At 38.1% G+C, this 17,041-nt stretch overlaps 2 protein-coding genes across 3 annotated transcripts in view; one reads left to right on the plus strand and one right to left on the minus strand.

The window, feature by feature from the left end:
* Positions 1-3,125: 3,125 nt before the first annotated feature.
* inab (internexin neuronal intermediate filament protein, alpha b) lies at positions 3,126-7,448 on the minus strand. The gene is given in 4 exon segments (XM_056729516.1): positions 3,126-5,254; positions 5,473-5,597; positions 6,404-7,138; positions 7,140-7,448. Coding segments are annotated over 4 exon segments (1,392 nt in total). The 5' UTR covers positions 7,434-7,448; the 3' UTR covers positions 3,126-5,016.
* Positions 7,449-8,760: 1,312 nt separating this feature from the next.
* The window catches only part of nt5c2b (5'-nucleotidase, cytosolic IIb), a 34,532-nt gene continuing 26,251 nt past the window's right edge, over positions 8,761-17,041 (plus strand). Inside the window, exons 1-3 of one of the 2 annotated variants that reach the window (XM_056772725.1) lie at positions 8,761-8,968; positions 10,662-10,782; positions 14,446-14,519. In XM_056772725.1, the coding sequence (XP_056628703.1) occupies positions 10,682-10,782; positions 14,446-14,519 (175 nt within the window). In that variant the 5' untranslated portion in view covers positions 8,761-8,968; positions 10,662-10,681. Of the gene's footprint in view, positions 8,969-10,661; positions 10,783-14,284; positions 14,520-17,041 lie in introns of those variants that run through there. The other variant, XM_056772717.1, reaches the window with a different exon arrangement.

Genomic DNA, 17,041 nt, shown 5'->3' on the forward strand with positions numbered 1-17,041 from the left:
TGGGTTTTATAACCTGGCCTTATAACAGCAACCTTATATGCTTTAGGCACATAATGTCAGAGATGAGTTAATAATACTTAGAAGAGGATCTATAATTTCTGGGAGCATCTCTTTCACTAGTTTTGTAGGTATAGGGTCTAGCATGCATGTTGTTGATTAGATGATCTAATGATTTTAGACAGTTCATCGTGATCTATGGTAGAAAATAATTGCAATTAGGGGCACTTTTTGTTCAGTGGGTTTCACTTGGTTGTATTGTTATAATTCTTACTCTAAAATCTTGGATTTTACCTTACTCCATCACTGTTATGCTGATATCCAGAATCTGAAGTCGCTGACGTTTCATTTTTTGTTAATTTAGCCACTGTGTTAAATAAAAACCTAGGGTTGTGCTGGTTTTCTTCTATTAGTGATGAAAAGTAGGCGGATCTAGACGTTTTTATGGCATTCCTGTTTTTTGAGCACTATCCTTCCATGCTGTACGAAATAGCTCTAATTTAGTTTTCTTAAAGTTGCGCTCCATTTTTCGAGTCGCTTTTTAGAGCATGTTCATCATACCACGTTGTTGGGCTGCCATTCACAAACTCAAGGCCAGTTAATGACTGATGTTTTAGATTATGTCTTTTCATCTCAAAATACAATTTTTAGAAGGGTGAAAGTGGCGATTAGATTATATCACATTGGCATTTTCTCTCTGTAATTGTCTATATATGCAAAATTTCACAACCCCTGATTTTACCTCCCACTGACTCCCCTGTGTAAAATGTGTAGTGTAAAAAGTGTAAAATGACCCCTGTCAGAGAAAAGGTCAGTGTGTGGAGAGACTGCCCTCTGCTACAGGATCTTTACTTCCTCCGTCCACCAGTTCAAACACACAAGGAGAAAACCATGAACATGAATTATTCAGAAGGGGCCCTATTTGTGTGTGTGCATTTGCATACAGTTTAATAGTGAGGGTGTGTGTATGCGTGTTTGTGTGTGTGCATAAATGTGCATACATTTTGTATAAATAATCAAGTATTTGCTTAGAATAGACTGTTTTAGACTTACTGTATATAGCATATACTGTACATGCTCTAACTGTAAATTGCATTTTCTCTTTTTTTTGCGTTGATGTAGGCTTAGGCTAGGATGTTTTGTTGTTGTGAAATACAATATAAATTAGAGTTGTTGAGTGCAATTACTAACCTGGTTTCATGCAAAACTAACTGTTTTGTGATGGTGATTTCGTAAACATACAATTCTACATAAAAGTAAAGATTTAACATGCACCGTACATACAGAATACCTGAGCTGTAAGACCAGTTGCCATATGATGTTAAAGTAGCTAGTCAGACTCTTAAGTAGTAATCCACTCTCATCTCTAATGCATTTTCAACCAGAATAAATAAAATAATCATCAAAGTGTATTTGTCTCAGCGTAAATCTAAATGTATCATTTTAAACTGATTTTTCAATTGTAATGTCTGTATGCTCTTGCAGTGGGGTCTTAAAAGCTCATCCTTTTATAAATGTGTTAAGATTTGTTTATTGTCTGTGTTTTATTATACATTACATTGTCTCTCCTGTAAAGCTGCTTTGCAACAGTGTAAACTGTGAAAACTGCCATATAAATAAACATGAACTGAATCATCCAAGTAACTCCTTCAAACCAATATTTTCTTGTTTCTGGAAAAAAACAGAGAGATATTTGTCTGCAAGATAGACATACAAATAACAAAATATGTACAATGCATGCATATGTCTGTTCATATTAAGTTATTTATAGAATCATAATTGTACCGGGTCCTAATGATGTTAGTGAAATGCTCTGAAATAACAAAGAAGGCCATTTAGAGCTAGGTCTGTGTGAGATTGGTTTCGCTGTGCTGTGTGTATGTGTGTTACAATGAGACATTCATTGCTGTTGGCAGCATTGCAGGGATATAAATCTTTGAAGAGCAGCAGGGTTTATCAGAGACTACAAGTTTTTCTAAACCACAAGGCAGTGCAGACAACATAAGTATTTTACCATCACACTTTAGGTTGGCATGGTAATGGCATAAGTGCACGTGTTCTCGTATCTTGGCAGACCACATTGATAGTAGTCATTTTTTTGTGTTCAGTTTGTGCAAATAAATTGTTTTTAGCTTTATTTAAAAAGCTTTTATCCTGATCACAACTGCCACAAAGTTGAAAGGTGCACAAACTATGTCCTTTCCCACCAACCTGAAAAAAGAGAATGATATGGGGAGAACAGGCATATTGTGAAGAAAATATTTGTTTTCTGTTTATATTTAATTTTATTTATTTGTAATCACCGGTTTTAAGATTTGTTGTTTTCACATGAATGAAAATATATGTATTGCATTGTGCATTCGTCTTGGTTCATACTGCATTAACTAATGTTAACAGATACAACGTTTGGTTTTAAATTGTTATTACTAACATAATATATTGCGGTTTTTATTAGTTTTGGTAAACTATTGTTATTAAATGGAACCTTAAAGGCAGTTCACCCAAAATGAAATATCTGTCTTCCTTTACTCACCCTAAGACTGGACACATGCTGGTATTTGAATGCAGATTCATTTAACACTAGGTTAAGGAATACTTCATCAATTTGGCATTAATTGCTGCACTGAAAGCAGATAGCATGTCTCCTCTCACCCAATCATTAGATATATAGGTTACACCATTATTTCTTAGACATAAAAGTTTAATAATGCAAAAAAAGTGGTTGCAATTATCATTACTTAGTGCTAATTAGAAGATTTGTTTGAACACTTATAGGGAAAAATTATTTTGAACTGTAATTGTGGATAATAAGTCATGGCATTTAATTCTACAGCTACCACACATTTTTACACATTATACACTTAAATGGTTTAATATACAGTATAATAAACTACTCACCAGTTTCAGTTTGCTCTTAGAAAATATATATATATTAATATGTATAATGTATTAATGTCTGTATAATGTATAACAAGCACTGACACATTAAAGTGGAATTCATAATGTCAAGTCTTTATTTGTCGTGTGCCATACAGTAGTAAGATAACAGCTAAATTGAAACTACATCAACTACATTCAGCTCCGACAGTTTTCTGTCATCCAGTACACAGTGCCCACAACACACAAAAGAGCACACCCTGCCAGATTTAGAAAGCTGCTGGTGGCGTAAGGCATTTTTATAATCTATAACATAGAGCATTCATAACCAAATGCATTTTGGGATGGATTGCCATTTTTATGCTTTTTATGAAGAAGAATCTTGATCGCATATTCTGTTATAAAGTTTGTCAGTGCAGATATTCTTCTTTTCTGCTTCAAACCGACTATATATGTTGCTATAGACTGATTCCACTACGTCGCAATGTTGAAATCAAAAACGAGGCAGAGGTTGGATGAAAACAGGATGAAGAGATAGACTACAATGGTTTGGCCTACCATCGGGTGTCTTTGACATGAATAAATAAATGATGCGTTTAAAAACAATATAAGATTGGCTGTGTGTGCAAATGAAACCTATCCCACCTCTGCCTCTCTTTCGATTTAAACATAGGGGCGGTATGAAATCAGTCCAGTCTATTCTTTAACAAAAGCATTTGTCAAAGACAAGGTTCTAAATTTGTGTAACATTGTCCTGCAGTTTAGCATATACCAACATCACAGTGTTTATTGGAAAAAGGAATTTAAACAGAGAAGAAACTCTAAGTCTATTCTTAAATACTTATGTATTAGGTTTAAGATCATTTCAGTGACAATGTCAAACCATATCTTTCTGTTTAGTCTGTTCACAGAGAGATAGAGTATGGCAAGTCAGGCTTAATAAAGACAGGACAAATATAGAGGCAAGAAGTATCAAAACCTGGCAGTGTGACAGGTGGTGATGTGGAAATTCACAAGCATTTAATCTTAAAAGTTATAAAGTTAACAAAGGATTCAGTGTTGATGCATGGTTTCTGGAGGTCTGTCAAAGAGTAGATCTGGTGTTTGTGGTAAATTTTTAATCTCTGTAATTCTGTTCCGTGCTTTGCACAAACTCAGGGACAGCGGGTAAAGCTTAAGGTTTGCTCAAAGAGGCCCTTTTCTACAAATACACATTTCATAACATACACACTGTTTCATCGTGTTTTCTCTTTCTTTTCTACAATATGAGCAAAATCATTTCAAGATTAATTAATATGAATCAATTAGTGTTGATAGAGTTGATTCATCAACTACACCATTTATATGATATTGGATATTATTGAACTATTATTAGAATGTCACAAGCAGCATGTGAACGTCTTCTGCATAACATTACCTTCTAAATCCCACTTCCTCAGACACTCCATTTGTTAGCAACCTAATGTAGTCTACTTAAGAGGGATGACACACACCGCTATGATAGCAGTGGATTATATGCTCTTATTTCCTAAAAATGAAAGATTGCTTGATGGCCCACTAAAGTAACCATGCAAACAGTATATACACCTCATGCAGTGTTCAAATGTCTTGGAGAAGTATTTGCCTGTTGACTAGACTTTAATTGATTATTTATTCTGTACTGTTACCTTAAAGCTTTTATGTTCTTTGTCTAAATGCACTATGAGCAACATTGATGCTGCATGTATTTGTTGCTAGATTGAAGTACTTGCAATTATCAGGGTGAGTATTTTAAACATTTGCTTTATAAAAGACCATTTAGACCCACAAACATATTTAATCAAATATATGTCCTGAGATGCCTGTTAAAAGTGCACCTTACAGTCTCAACACAACACTGGAATCTGAGTGTAGCCTTGGAGAGGTAAACTGTTTCTATAAACAATTTATGGACTTAATGAAATACAGAGTGTGACACCAGGGGTGTGTGAATGGGTTTCCTACAGAGGGACTTGTGCCCTGTAGACTGGTGGTTAGTGAAGAGAAAGATGAGATTGAGATAAACTGGATTTCTCTGTGAGACCCCCTTTGTGTAGGGAAATTGCTGGGTAACAGATAATGAGTAATGGAGGATGCAGATGATGGAGAGGAATGAAGAGACATTTAGTTTTTCTGACTGGTGGGATTCATGTCTCCAGAATCATTCTTCTCACTCTTCTTGGAGTCGTCAGACTGGGAGGAGCTGCTCTGCTGATTGTCATTGTCCTCCTTTACCTCTTTCCTTCCGCTCACACTAGTGCTGCTGTATATGCGGGACTGGTAGCTGTAGCTGGACATAGGGCAAGGGGTGGGGTAGGTGATCCCAGTGCTAATACGTGTCTCCTCCCCTTCCAACAGTTTTCTGAGATAGACAATAGAGAAAGAGTTGAAACAAAGTTGAAGCAGTATGGTGTGGAAGTGTTTAGCAGAAAAATTCCATAACCAAGTTCTCAGAATTTTCATTTCAAGTACAGTAATGTTCATTTAAAATGTTAATATATATGCAACAAAACCATTGACATGGTATTTTTCCTTTTACTGACAATTACCATCATATAATAATGAAGGATCAGTTTATACCTGTAAGCAGCAATTTCAATGTCAAGTGCCATCTTGACATTCAGCAAGTCCTGGTACTCCCTAAGGTGACGGGCCATCTCACTCTTAGTGGACCTCAGCTCATTTTCCAACTGCCCCATTGTATCCTGGGTGATCACATGATTTAGTTATAAAAAAGAACCCCTGCTTTTTCACTTTTTTCAGGAAAGAAAGGATGGAAGGAAGGAAGGAAGGAAGGAGGAGGGAGGGGTGGAGAGAGAGAGAGAGAGAGAGAGAGAGAGAGAGAGAGAGAGAGAGAGAGAGAGAGAGAGAGAGAGAGAGAGAGAAACAGAGAAAGAGGGAAAGGAAGAAAGAAGGCTTGTATTTACATTAAATCTAAATATTTTATGAGTACTGTTATATTCAAATATTAAGAAAAACAAATGCATACAATTCCTAATACATGTAAAACATATTAAAAGACATAGAAATATATTTTTATCTAAAAGCAAATTTTTGCAAATTTTAGAGATTGCAAACCACACAATTACATTAATTAGCCTATGCAGTGACAAGTTGTTTTACATATTTTATATTTACATATTGAAATGTTAGGCAAGCCTTTGTACTTTTCCAGTTAAGGTGAGTGTTCGTATATGTTTGTCTACATTTTTCTTGCTAATCTCCTAGGTTAAGTAGCCTAGTTTTAGCACCATGGACAGAGGATTCATAACTCACACTTTACTCAAAACCTGTGGTCACGCCCATTTCGTACGGATCTTTTGTTTGCTCACTGGTTTAGAGATATTAAATCGATAATTTTAAATCGAAATATACCTATATTCAATAAAAGGCGATTCAAGAAACCAAACAATTATTCTCATACCTTAATATGGCTTCGAACCCCTAATACATATAAACCACCCGCTTTTTTAAACCTATTAAGCGCGTGTAAAACAATTGTTGAACCAACCTGGTATCCCATAACTTCAGCATTATGAATCTCCTCTATCTCATGGATCTGCCTTTCCATGGATTCATTTGTTCCTTTCAGACTCTCAATCTCGATAGTCTTGGATTGCAGCTGCCTTCTGAACTCGTTGAGCTCTTCCCTGTTAGCCCGAATGACCTCGTTGCTCTTGTTAGCCTGCTCACTTAGATCAGCAAACTTGGACTTGTACCACTCTTCGGCAGATTGCAAGTTTTTAGTGGCTACGACATCGTACTGGCCGCGAATCTCCTTAAGCGCGGAGGTAAGATCGGGTTTAGCCACTTCTATCTCCATGGACACCTGGCTAGATTGGATCATGTTCATGAGCTCAGCCACCTCTTCTTCATGCACATTTCTCATGAAGTTGATTTCTTCCAAAAGTGACTCGACCTTTTTCTCGAGGTCCAGGCGCACCATCGTGGCGCTGTCGACGTCCTTCTTGAAAGCTCTGAGCGTTTGCTCAGCCTCCTCGCGCATCCTTATCTCCTCCTCGAATTTCTCCTGAAGTTTGTGGAGATCATCTTCAATGTTGTCGCGTTCGAGCATCATCTGGTTCTTTTCGGCGTTGAGTTCATCGAGATGGGAGCGCAGTTCCCGGACCTCTTGCTGGTAAAGCTCGGCCAGACGAGACGGTTCCGTCTGGCGCTGGCGCAGGGTCACCAGTTCAGTTTGCAGCACTTTGTTGTGCTGCTCCAGATTTCGAACCTTCTCAATGAAAAATCGCGAAACGGTCATTAAGCCCTTGCATCTGCTCCTTCTCATTCTCGATGATTTTTAACTCATTGTTAATCGCTGTACTTTGGGTGAAATCAAAGCTTTGCAGAGACGAGGAAGGAAAGGTAGACCGACTCGTGCCCCTGCACGAGCTTGGGACATTGGTGCGAGTTACGGAGTGGGTCTTAAACCCGCTTCGGGAGCTGCTTAACCGTGATGGAGAGGCAGAGTATCGAGTGGAGTCCCCGAAAATCTTCCGGTAGGAAGAGGCAGAGTATATGTCGGATCCGTAATTCATCTTGGCGTTTGAAGACTATGAGAGGAACACAGGTGGCGACCCCTTTATATAGCAGGACCGTCCCAATCAATTATTTACCCGAGCTGCTCCTCGCTTTCAATCTTCTTCACTGCCGATGTCCAGACTGACTTCAAGTATATACTTGAAATAAGTGCAACGCTATATTGTTTTTAATTGTTAAAAGAGCAAAACCAAAATTGGTCTGCTTTTGGGAGGCGATTAGTGTGCATCTCAGGTCAGTAGCACCCTAACGGATGGAGCTTTATGCAAAAATAATAATTAGGCTATATCGTTTATTTACTCATCTCTGGGATAAACAGACCATTACACCCCTTTATCGAGAACTGATCAAAGTGTACTGCTCATACTTCACTTTCCTTCACGTCATCCATACATCCTTCCATCCACGTATGTAGCCTACATTTGAAATGCAAAAAAAATGCAGTTCCGGAGTAGCCTACACGTATTGCAAATATACAAAGAGAGAAAAGTAATATGCATGTAGTACAAATAAAATAAAATATAAACAAAATGGAAAAACATTACAATTTATGTACAGATTTACCTACAAAAGAATATAAGCAAAATATACATTTATGTAACAGAATACAGTCCTTTAAGTAATAAGCAAATCTGTATATCCAGATCGCGTTTATTTATTTTTGAACAGTATGGCTTGGACGATATTGAGTTCACTAAATGTAGCACTATAAAAGCTATACACTTCTGCCATCTTACGGCCGTATGAAGGTATCAACAGAATTATGTTTATGTTTACCTGGAAACATGTTTCAGGTGGGTCATAGGGCTGCTTGTGTAAAAAAGTTAATTTTCCTGATGTAACAAAAAGCAGAACATAAAGTAACATCTTTCGAATTTGTTAAGCAATAAAATATTCAATGTTTTCACATCGGTTTAATGTGCAGCAACAATCAATGTATTTTGGGAATAATAACATGAATCATTTTCACCCAAAATAAGAATTGTACTTGTTTAATTAAACCATTTATTAACTTTTATTTACTTATATTGCTTTTATACTTCTATTATTATATTTATTTATATTATTTACAGAATGAGGTTAAAGAAAAAAACATTTGTTAATCATCACAACAGTGTGTATATTACCGAGGGCCGAAAATTACAATTAGGCCCTTTTTAATGCAAAAGCCTCTACAATCAGGTCAAATAACCGTGTAAACAATGAGCTGACTGTAGACCAATCATTTTCAAGCGTTGACGCAGTGACAGTCCCGCTTCTACATTTTACCCTGTGTGATGTGATGACAGGATTTGCTCCACCTACCGTAGATGTAACCACTAGCCAGCGCAAGCTCCGCCTTGTCCTGCCACTCTACAACTGCTTACAGCTAGGTTATGAAAAAACTAGCTTTTGATTCGCGTTAATAGCGAGACGCGCAGTTTTACTTGACAATCGTAGCCACTAAGCACAGATTCTCTCTTACTAATATTTCGCAGAACGTACGCGGTTTTAGCGCTGCCTGTGCACTTGAGTTTTTGGGCTTTGACGAAAGGTGAGTGAGAGAATGATCGAGTTCAATTTACAGCTGTTGTTGGTGTCAGTGTTTTATTTGGATGGCTCGTGTGAATGTCTCTTTGTAGATGTTTTTATCTTTTGCCTGGCTTATGAAAAGGTCGTTGTTGCTTGATGTTCTGCATGGAGCGCACAATGATGTTTATCTGTGGCGTCTGATTTTACAGCCAGAGTCTGACTCCAGAAAAAAAGCATTTTTGTAACTTAAACAGCGCAGATTAACAAGGTAGCCTTCTAGGGATATCAAGCACTGTTAATGCTATTACATCGACGATAAAATACAAATGCATATTTTACACAACAGGCTATCGGAATAAATCTGCTTGATTGACAAGCTCTGTTTCAATTTACCATCCTCGTGGGAAATGAGTTTTTTACAGTTGCTTAACTTTTTGTGAATATGTGAAACAAATCGTCACGATCTGTATTTTTAGGTGGTGTGACATCATTAATGCTGTAAGCCAGGAGTTTGACTAGATATAACATTTATTTCCGTTCTGCAGTAGTTGCATGCTATTGCGAATAAAGTCGTCTATTGCGGAGTTACAATAACCCGTCAACCTTTAACTTCTCCCATGTCCCCGTCCAACTGGACATCCTCTGGCTACTTTTCCCCTAAGATTTCAATGCAGACCATACGGCACCACAGCAAGCTATTGGCTGCTTTCTTGGACTAAATTTCTTTTTTCAGATGAAGAGTAACCAATTTTTTTAGGAAGAAGCATTGTTTTTCTCTTGTTTGTCCTGAGGGCCATGTCTAAATATTTGAGAAAAAGATTTTGAGGCCAAAATATTCCAGGCTGTTTAGCCTATTACAGAAGAGCAAAGTGATGTCCTCTCCTGAAGTTCTTTTCTCCTAATCACTCAGCATCACAATCATAAAATAGAAGGCTAGTAGGAAATTCCTTCTTCTTCTGCCCCTAAGGTCCCCTGCTTGTTTGTGCAATTCTGCCTTTGTGAAGGCCGTAGGCCCTTGTGTGCTGACTCAAGCTTCTATGGTGTGTGTCATTTATCTTAAGTCAGTGATTGGGAAAGTGCTTAAACTTTCTTTGTGATATACAGGGTAGAAAATATCTGGTGGTCTTGTTTCTGGTTTTTGCACTAAAATTACAGTGCCATTTGAGAAATAGCCTGACTTGTTAAGCATTTCAAAACATTATTCTTTTTTTATTTAAATCATGTGGATAATGCCATCATCAAACAGTTGTTATTCAAGTTTATCCTGATTTAAGTCTGATGCAATTAATTTCAGTGTTGAAACACAACAGTGGGGTAGTTGTGTTCTGGCTGGTTGATGTAAATGTAAAGATAAAATAATCAAATTTTAACAATTCAAAGCTCATTCTTCTTTAATGAGATTCGTTTTGACAAACTGAAAGGAAAAATCATTGAAATGTCACTTTGGCACTGTGAATATTCTATTGTGGTGAGGAAGGCGTGATTGGAGCCGTGAGGAGGGCCCGGTGCTCTCTCGTAAGCAGTCCTGTCGCTCGTCCTCTTATGCTCCCGATTTCCTCCGTGAGAAATGCGGGACCGGTGTGCGCACAGCTGATTCTGACCATCAATCACGCCACCGGTCCCGCCTCAAGGCTCCCGTTATGCCTTCCTCACCACAACTATATTATAATATACATTAAATACACTTCATAATGAAATTTATATTCTTTTAACAGACACCAATTTAGAACTAATTATGACAACATCATGGAGTGATCGACTTCAGGACTATGCAGACCTCCCAGCAAACATGGATGGCCTGGCTATGAAGAAATACAGAAGAGAGGCCTACCATAGGTAAATCATAAGTATAGACTTACTATGACTGTGTTGGAGTGAAAGTGAAAAAAGTGAAAGTGACCTATTTGTCAGATATGGTGACCCATACCCGAAATGTGACCTCTGCATTTAAGCCATCCAGAGAGTAGTGAACACACGTACACCCGAAGCAGTGGGCAACTATCACTGAAGCGCCGGGGAGCAAGTATGGGTAAGGTGCCTTGCTCAAGGGCACCTCAGTCGTTACCCTCCACCCCCTGAGCATCGGCATCCTTCTGGTCACGAGTCCGACTCTCTAACCATTAGGCCACGACTGCCCCTACCAGTGCTAAAATTACAAGATGTGTACTACATGAATTTGTTTGTGTGTTTAATAGGACATGGGCGATGTAACTCTTTTTTTCCCAGTGTTGCAGGTCTGATTGTATTTTGAATATATACTTGCACATTTTATGTTTAGAGGATCATGTTGTTTGCAGTCCACTCATTTTAAGACAGCCATATGAGTCGGTGCCAATGGCCTTGGGGTAAGCGCGCTGACATATAGAGCTCACCCGAGTCGACCCGAGTTTGATTCCCGTCTTGAGAGTCCTTACTGAACCTGCTCTGCCCAGCGCTTTCCTGTCAACTCTTCTGTCCCAAACCTCTAAAAGACAGTATCAGAGTTCATAGCAATTTTTATACAGTGCTTTACCTACTCTTAACACATACTCCATATATTTGCGTTTTCATTATGAAAGTTTAGACGGGGACTTCTGTAAATTGGGATTTTGAGCTACCTAATTATAGACCAAACCCTGCAGCTGTGGTTCAGACTATACCCTGGGAATGGGCACAACAGAACACGTGACTTTGAACATAGATGCTTGTGCAATGATTAACCCCACAAAAATATTGTTAGTAATGAGAACTGCTTTGCATTTCTATTATGCAATCACCTTTTCAAAAAGCGGTTTTCCCCTTTCACACATGTACAAGATTTAAGATCATACATGACTTTCATTATTCAACCAAAGGTTATATCTGTAAGAGGGCATAGTTTACACCTGCTTCTCTTTTACATGAACTTTGACCAAACAATTCACTGCAGTGAAGCCACAACCTCATTGTCTGTTTCCATTTCCTAGATAAGATAAGAAAATGTAAATGTGAGCTTCATGGCAATAATTCCACCGTCTATACAGTCTAGCTTAGGTCCAAAGTCAGAGGTCTTATCTGTCCCACCCTTTTGCCAACTCTGTGAAGCTTTGTTTCGGTATTCAGCCCTCTAATCTTCTTAAGCTGCAGAATATACAAAATAGAAACAGGATTATGTGTCTGAAGTACCGTATATTAATGCCACAAAGTGTGTGTCCCTCATTGCGGTTTAGCCTAATACATAAAAGAGCAACAGTGAGGCTCCATTTGAGATACAAGAGTAATCTGTTTATCAGCTGTCTCCAAATAGTGATTCACACTGTTACCTGAGTGCCTGCCAGTTTCTTCCTACTGTCTGCTTGATTGTTCTAGATGTCTTTAAAGGGAAGCAAACAACCCCCAGCTCAACAACGGGCACAAAAACAGAGAATACTAGAGAACTGGCACAATCATTTTTGCAACAAGTCAGAAATTCAATGGCAAGAAATCATAGAGAGGGGGTTATTGTTCGAGCTTTGGGGGTAACAGTATGAACTGGGAAATAGGCTTGACAATTCAGCCATAGCAGTGACATCCTCTCTCAGAATGCAGCGTGTGTTTCCTACCTGGCAAATGGAATCATGGGATGTAGTCCAATGTTGTGCAACAACAAGGTAGGATCGATCGAAGTAGATCCCCAGAAGTTATTTTGTTTCAAATTTTCCTCTTTTTTTTTTTGGGATGTTAAAAAGCAACTTTTGTTTTAACTTTTAGCACCAATGGTAATTTTGAAATGCTCTTTTTTATACAGTAGTAATATTTAGCTAAAAAAATGATTGAATAACTGAAAAATATTCAGTCGTCATGTGAAAGTTTACAATGTGTTATATAATATAGATGGTGTATTTTTAGATTACCACTTTGCAAGATTTAAACGCTAGTTCAGCCGTTTTTTTTATTATTATTTAAAATCTGGATATTTAATTAAATCGTAATGGAGAGGTGAAATACAATTTCATGCATTCTGACATCTTTTCACTGTTAAACGTGCTGGCTTCTCATGCTTAACATGGTCAACTTGTAAAAAAAAAACGAGTTGGACGTGTGACATAGTATTTCTGTACTCAATACACTCCCCCAGGGTTCATATAGGTTTCTGAAAGTTTTTTCGAACATAAATTTCCGTTACGTAACAACTTTTATAAATCCCTTATTTTGGACAATTCGCCTGGAAAAGCACGCCCACACATCAACGAGCGAGAGGTTGAGAAATAGCCTGCGCATCAATCTGCTTTGTTCGGGTTACGGAAGTTCAGCTTTGATTATGCATTGTGTGCTCGTGCTTCAGCTCACCCACTACACGCTCCCTGCCGCTCGATTGTTATTGGAAATAATCGTACAGCTGTATCTGTCTTTTATAAATGTGATCAAACTAAAGACTCTTTGAAGATATAAAGTATGCAATAGGGGTTGAACGACCTCAGATAACACCCCTATTTTCTGATAAAAGTCAAGGTCGACTACTCGATGACATCATTAATTACTAAAATTAATCATGTTATGATGTTTCATAAACAATGTTCGGGAGGAACATGTCAGATAATCAACATAATTACATGGGAGGAGCACACCCAGTAACCAATAACCAAGGGTTATAAATCCACATCACTTACCTCTGTTCTTCCACAGCTTTATAGCATCCCTTAATCCCCCCTCACCGCACATCTCACTTCTTATTCCTGAAACCAGGGGTGGGGTTGCTCTGGATTTTGGGCCGAGTTTTGGACTCAGGACTGAATTCCAGGCTCAGAGCCCTCCCCTCGGACAGCAAGCCAAATACGCATAACCCTTCCTATTCATTATATGTAAGTGTGAACTTGTGAATTGCAACAAGATTTGACGGTTGTGGGCAGTAATACACCTGTGTGTGCGTGCAGGCTGCTGGAGAATGGCCTCTAAATATATAGTATCTAAATACAAATAAAATGCTGTTCATCTACTGCACAAGAGCAACAACAACAAAATTAAAATAATTTTTTTTAAAGCGTGAGGTCTGTGGTAGTGGGGCTATACAAAGTACAAAACTGCTTTTGCGCTGGGACCACTCCAACTATCAGTCTCAAACGATCTCCAAATCCAGCATTATATTCACCATCTACATAACATTCCTCACCGAAATGCAGTGAACAAACAAACTCTGCTGAACTCTGCGAATGCAGTGCTCTCCCTTTCTTGCTCCAGCTAGTTTACGTGTGTGCATGCTCATTCTCCTTCTTTCCTTGCTTGAGAAAAGTTGTTACGAAACGTATTTTCATGTTTAAAACAACTTAATGAAACCTATACGAACGCGTGGGGAGTGTATCGAGCACAGAAATACTACGTCAGATGTCCAACTCGTTTTTTGACAAGTTGTCTATTTCAAGCATGAGAAGCCAACCCATTTAACATGGTAAAGAAGTCAGAATGCATAAAACACTGTTGCACATCACCTTTAATAGACTGGTTAGGAATACTTCCAAAAATGATTGTTTGGTATCAACAGACGTCATTCATCTTCTTTTCCAGAGTGTTTGTGAACCGAAGTTTGGCCATGGAAAAAATCAAATGCTTTGGCTTTGATATGGATTACACTTTAGCAGGTAAGATGCCCCATGCTTATCACTTTATAAGGTTTAACTTTTTCTCATCAGCTTATTTAATACTTCTTGGAACTTTGTTTCCAGTCAAACTCCCTTTCTATGTCTAAAGTACAAGAAACATAGTGGTTCACCAAAACCTCAGTGTTCCTATGTATGTGTGTCGCTTACAAATATTTATTAGTTTACCGTAGATTATTTCAACCCATGGTTGGGTCACAAAGGGACAAACATAAAAATTGTAATGAGTATATAGTCTCAAAAGAAGGCAGCAACACTTTTGCTCAGAATCTCAGGGTAAACATACAGTAGAATACCTGAGTATATTTAGGCACTCTCGTCTGGTTCTGGAATTTGAAAAACCAAGGTGATGTCTTTCAATACACTATGTGCTCTGTTTTATCTGATCTAAAAGCTAGAAAGGAATTTAGTCCTTCTGAGTAAGACTATTAACATCAAATTACTGCATAATTTATTCATGAAATTTGGGTCAGCCAAACACCTGAAATTCAAGAAGATTTAGTTCTTATGGTGCAACAGTTTAAGATGGATGCAATGCACTGGGTTTTTTAAATCCCAAAGATTTTCTTGTAATTGTTTGTGGCGGATAAATTCCGGACTAAATCTCGGCTGTGAGCCCTGAAAAAGTTGGGCAGTTTTTTGACAGTTCAAATTGAATGATTCTGAAGAGGTGGATCGCATGTACCATTGCCAGGAGCTAATGTGGCTTAAGCTGAATCCTGTGACCATAACCATGTGCAAATGTTTACAAGTATGAAACCTACATTTCTTTCTCACCCCCGGATCAGGTTTCAGCCACAGAGTTCAAAAGGTCTTCAAATATTCAAACCGAGCCAACAACAAGTAAATAAACAAATACTTGTTGCTAAGGTTTTCAATTAATACATCACAAATAGGTTTTAGGTACTGTTTTTGGAAAATAGATTCTTTCCCACACTTCCAACGTTAATAATTGTGTCATTTTCCCTGTAATGAATCTGAATTATATGGAAATCAATTAGCCAAATGAAAACGCAACATACAGTAAAGTATATGCTTTGTGAACTCCTAGGTCAACCACAGGCCAAATGTTGTCAGGGAAGTCGTTATGAGTGAAAAGTATGTTCACATAAATTTCGTTTTCTAGCTAAAGGTAACCTGAGCAATGAACTCCGACCAGACTTCATACCCTCTTGCTGACCATGTTTGCTTGGGCAGTGTAATTATATGTTCAACAGTGTGTTTGCTTGTGCATGAGGAATCTTCATGGCCTTGAGTGGCCTCAAGCTGACTTACAGGCTTTGACAGTGTAGAACAAATGAGAAATATAGGACATTGTGTAAATGAGAATGGAACTTCAGTTTTAATTGGTTATGATATATATTTCTTCTGCTCATTCCCACTGCTTCAGTCCCATTAGGATTTTGCGAATTTGCGATTGCAGAATTTAATGCATAATCAAACAAACTCCACAAAATGTGCGGCAACTTGCAAATTTTTGAGATTTTCCACATAATTTGTCCGAAGACTCGCCATGTGTCATCATCACATCGCGCATTCCGTCACAACCTGCTTCAAAAGTCAAGCAGAAATACAATAGAAGGAAGATAAAAGGGTCTGTAACACTTACAAATTGCTCACAACATCCATTGCCATCTATTTAAAAAAAAGCTAGCACTCTTGTCCATGACTGACATTTTTAGGATGGGAAGCAGAAAATGTAGGGGTACACCTTGAATCAGCCTGCAATGCAATTATTGACATTTTCTCCAAAAATAGCGGTATTGCTGGCAAATACTTTGATAATAAATAGACTTAACTCACAGAAATTACTATGTTTTTTTGCAACTGCAAAATTAAGCATTTTTAGCTCCAGAAATGTGGGGACTGCTTTCAGCTTAACTGAGGTGCTTTGTTGCTTAACTGGCCACAAGGCTGGTTTCTAATGGTAATGTCAGCTGATCAGACTAGACAAGTTAAACCAGCTGAACAACAGTTTTGCTAAGCTTGGAGAAAACATAAGACCTTAAAGCCACTTTAGTGTGATTTTACCAGGAATGTGAATGTAAGAACTAGTTTTAACAACTTTGTAACTGAGAATGCTTTGCACGCTATGATGCCCCTTCATGCTGTTACTTTGTTTATTTGAATGAATGTTTTCTGGATACTACGATACACTCAAGACAGCTTCTGAATACATTCTGGATACATTCTTTAGATACTGCCGCACTGCAATGTGAAAAATCCGAACTGGATCAAAACTGACATGTTTCTGGCGATCACATTCAACAAATCTGTTGCAAGCTCTCTCTGTGTCGCCCTCATCATACCTGACATCTGATAGAGTGAGTCTCCACTCCCTTTATCGTTTGTTTCAACGGCATTGTTTATATTCTGTGGTTCCGTTTGGAAGCCTTCTTTTCAGTGCAATACTAGATGCAGCCTCGAAACTGTTCTGGCTAACGCAGACAGTAAGTTGTGCATGGGTTCTTGACATTTATGTAGATCAGTGGTTCTTAATCGAT

The sequence above is a fragment of the Triplophysa dalaica genome, chromosome 2 (genome assembly GCF_015846415.1).
Source record: "Triplophysa dalaica isolate WHDGS20190420 chromosome 2, ASM1584641v1, whole genome shotgun sequence".
Lineage (NCBI taxonomy): Eukaryota > Metazoa > Chordata > Actinopteri > Cypriniformes > Nemacheilidae > Triplophysa > Triplophysa dalaica.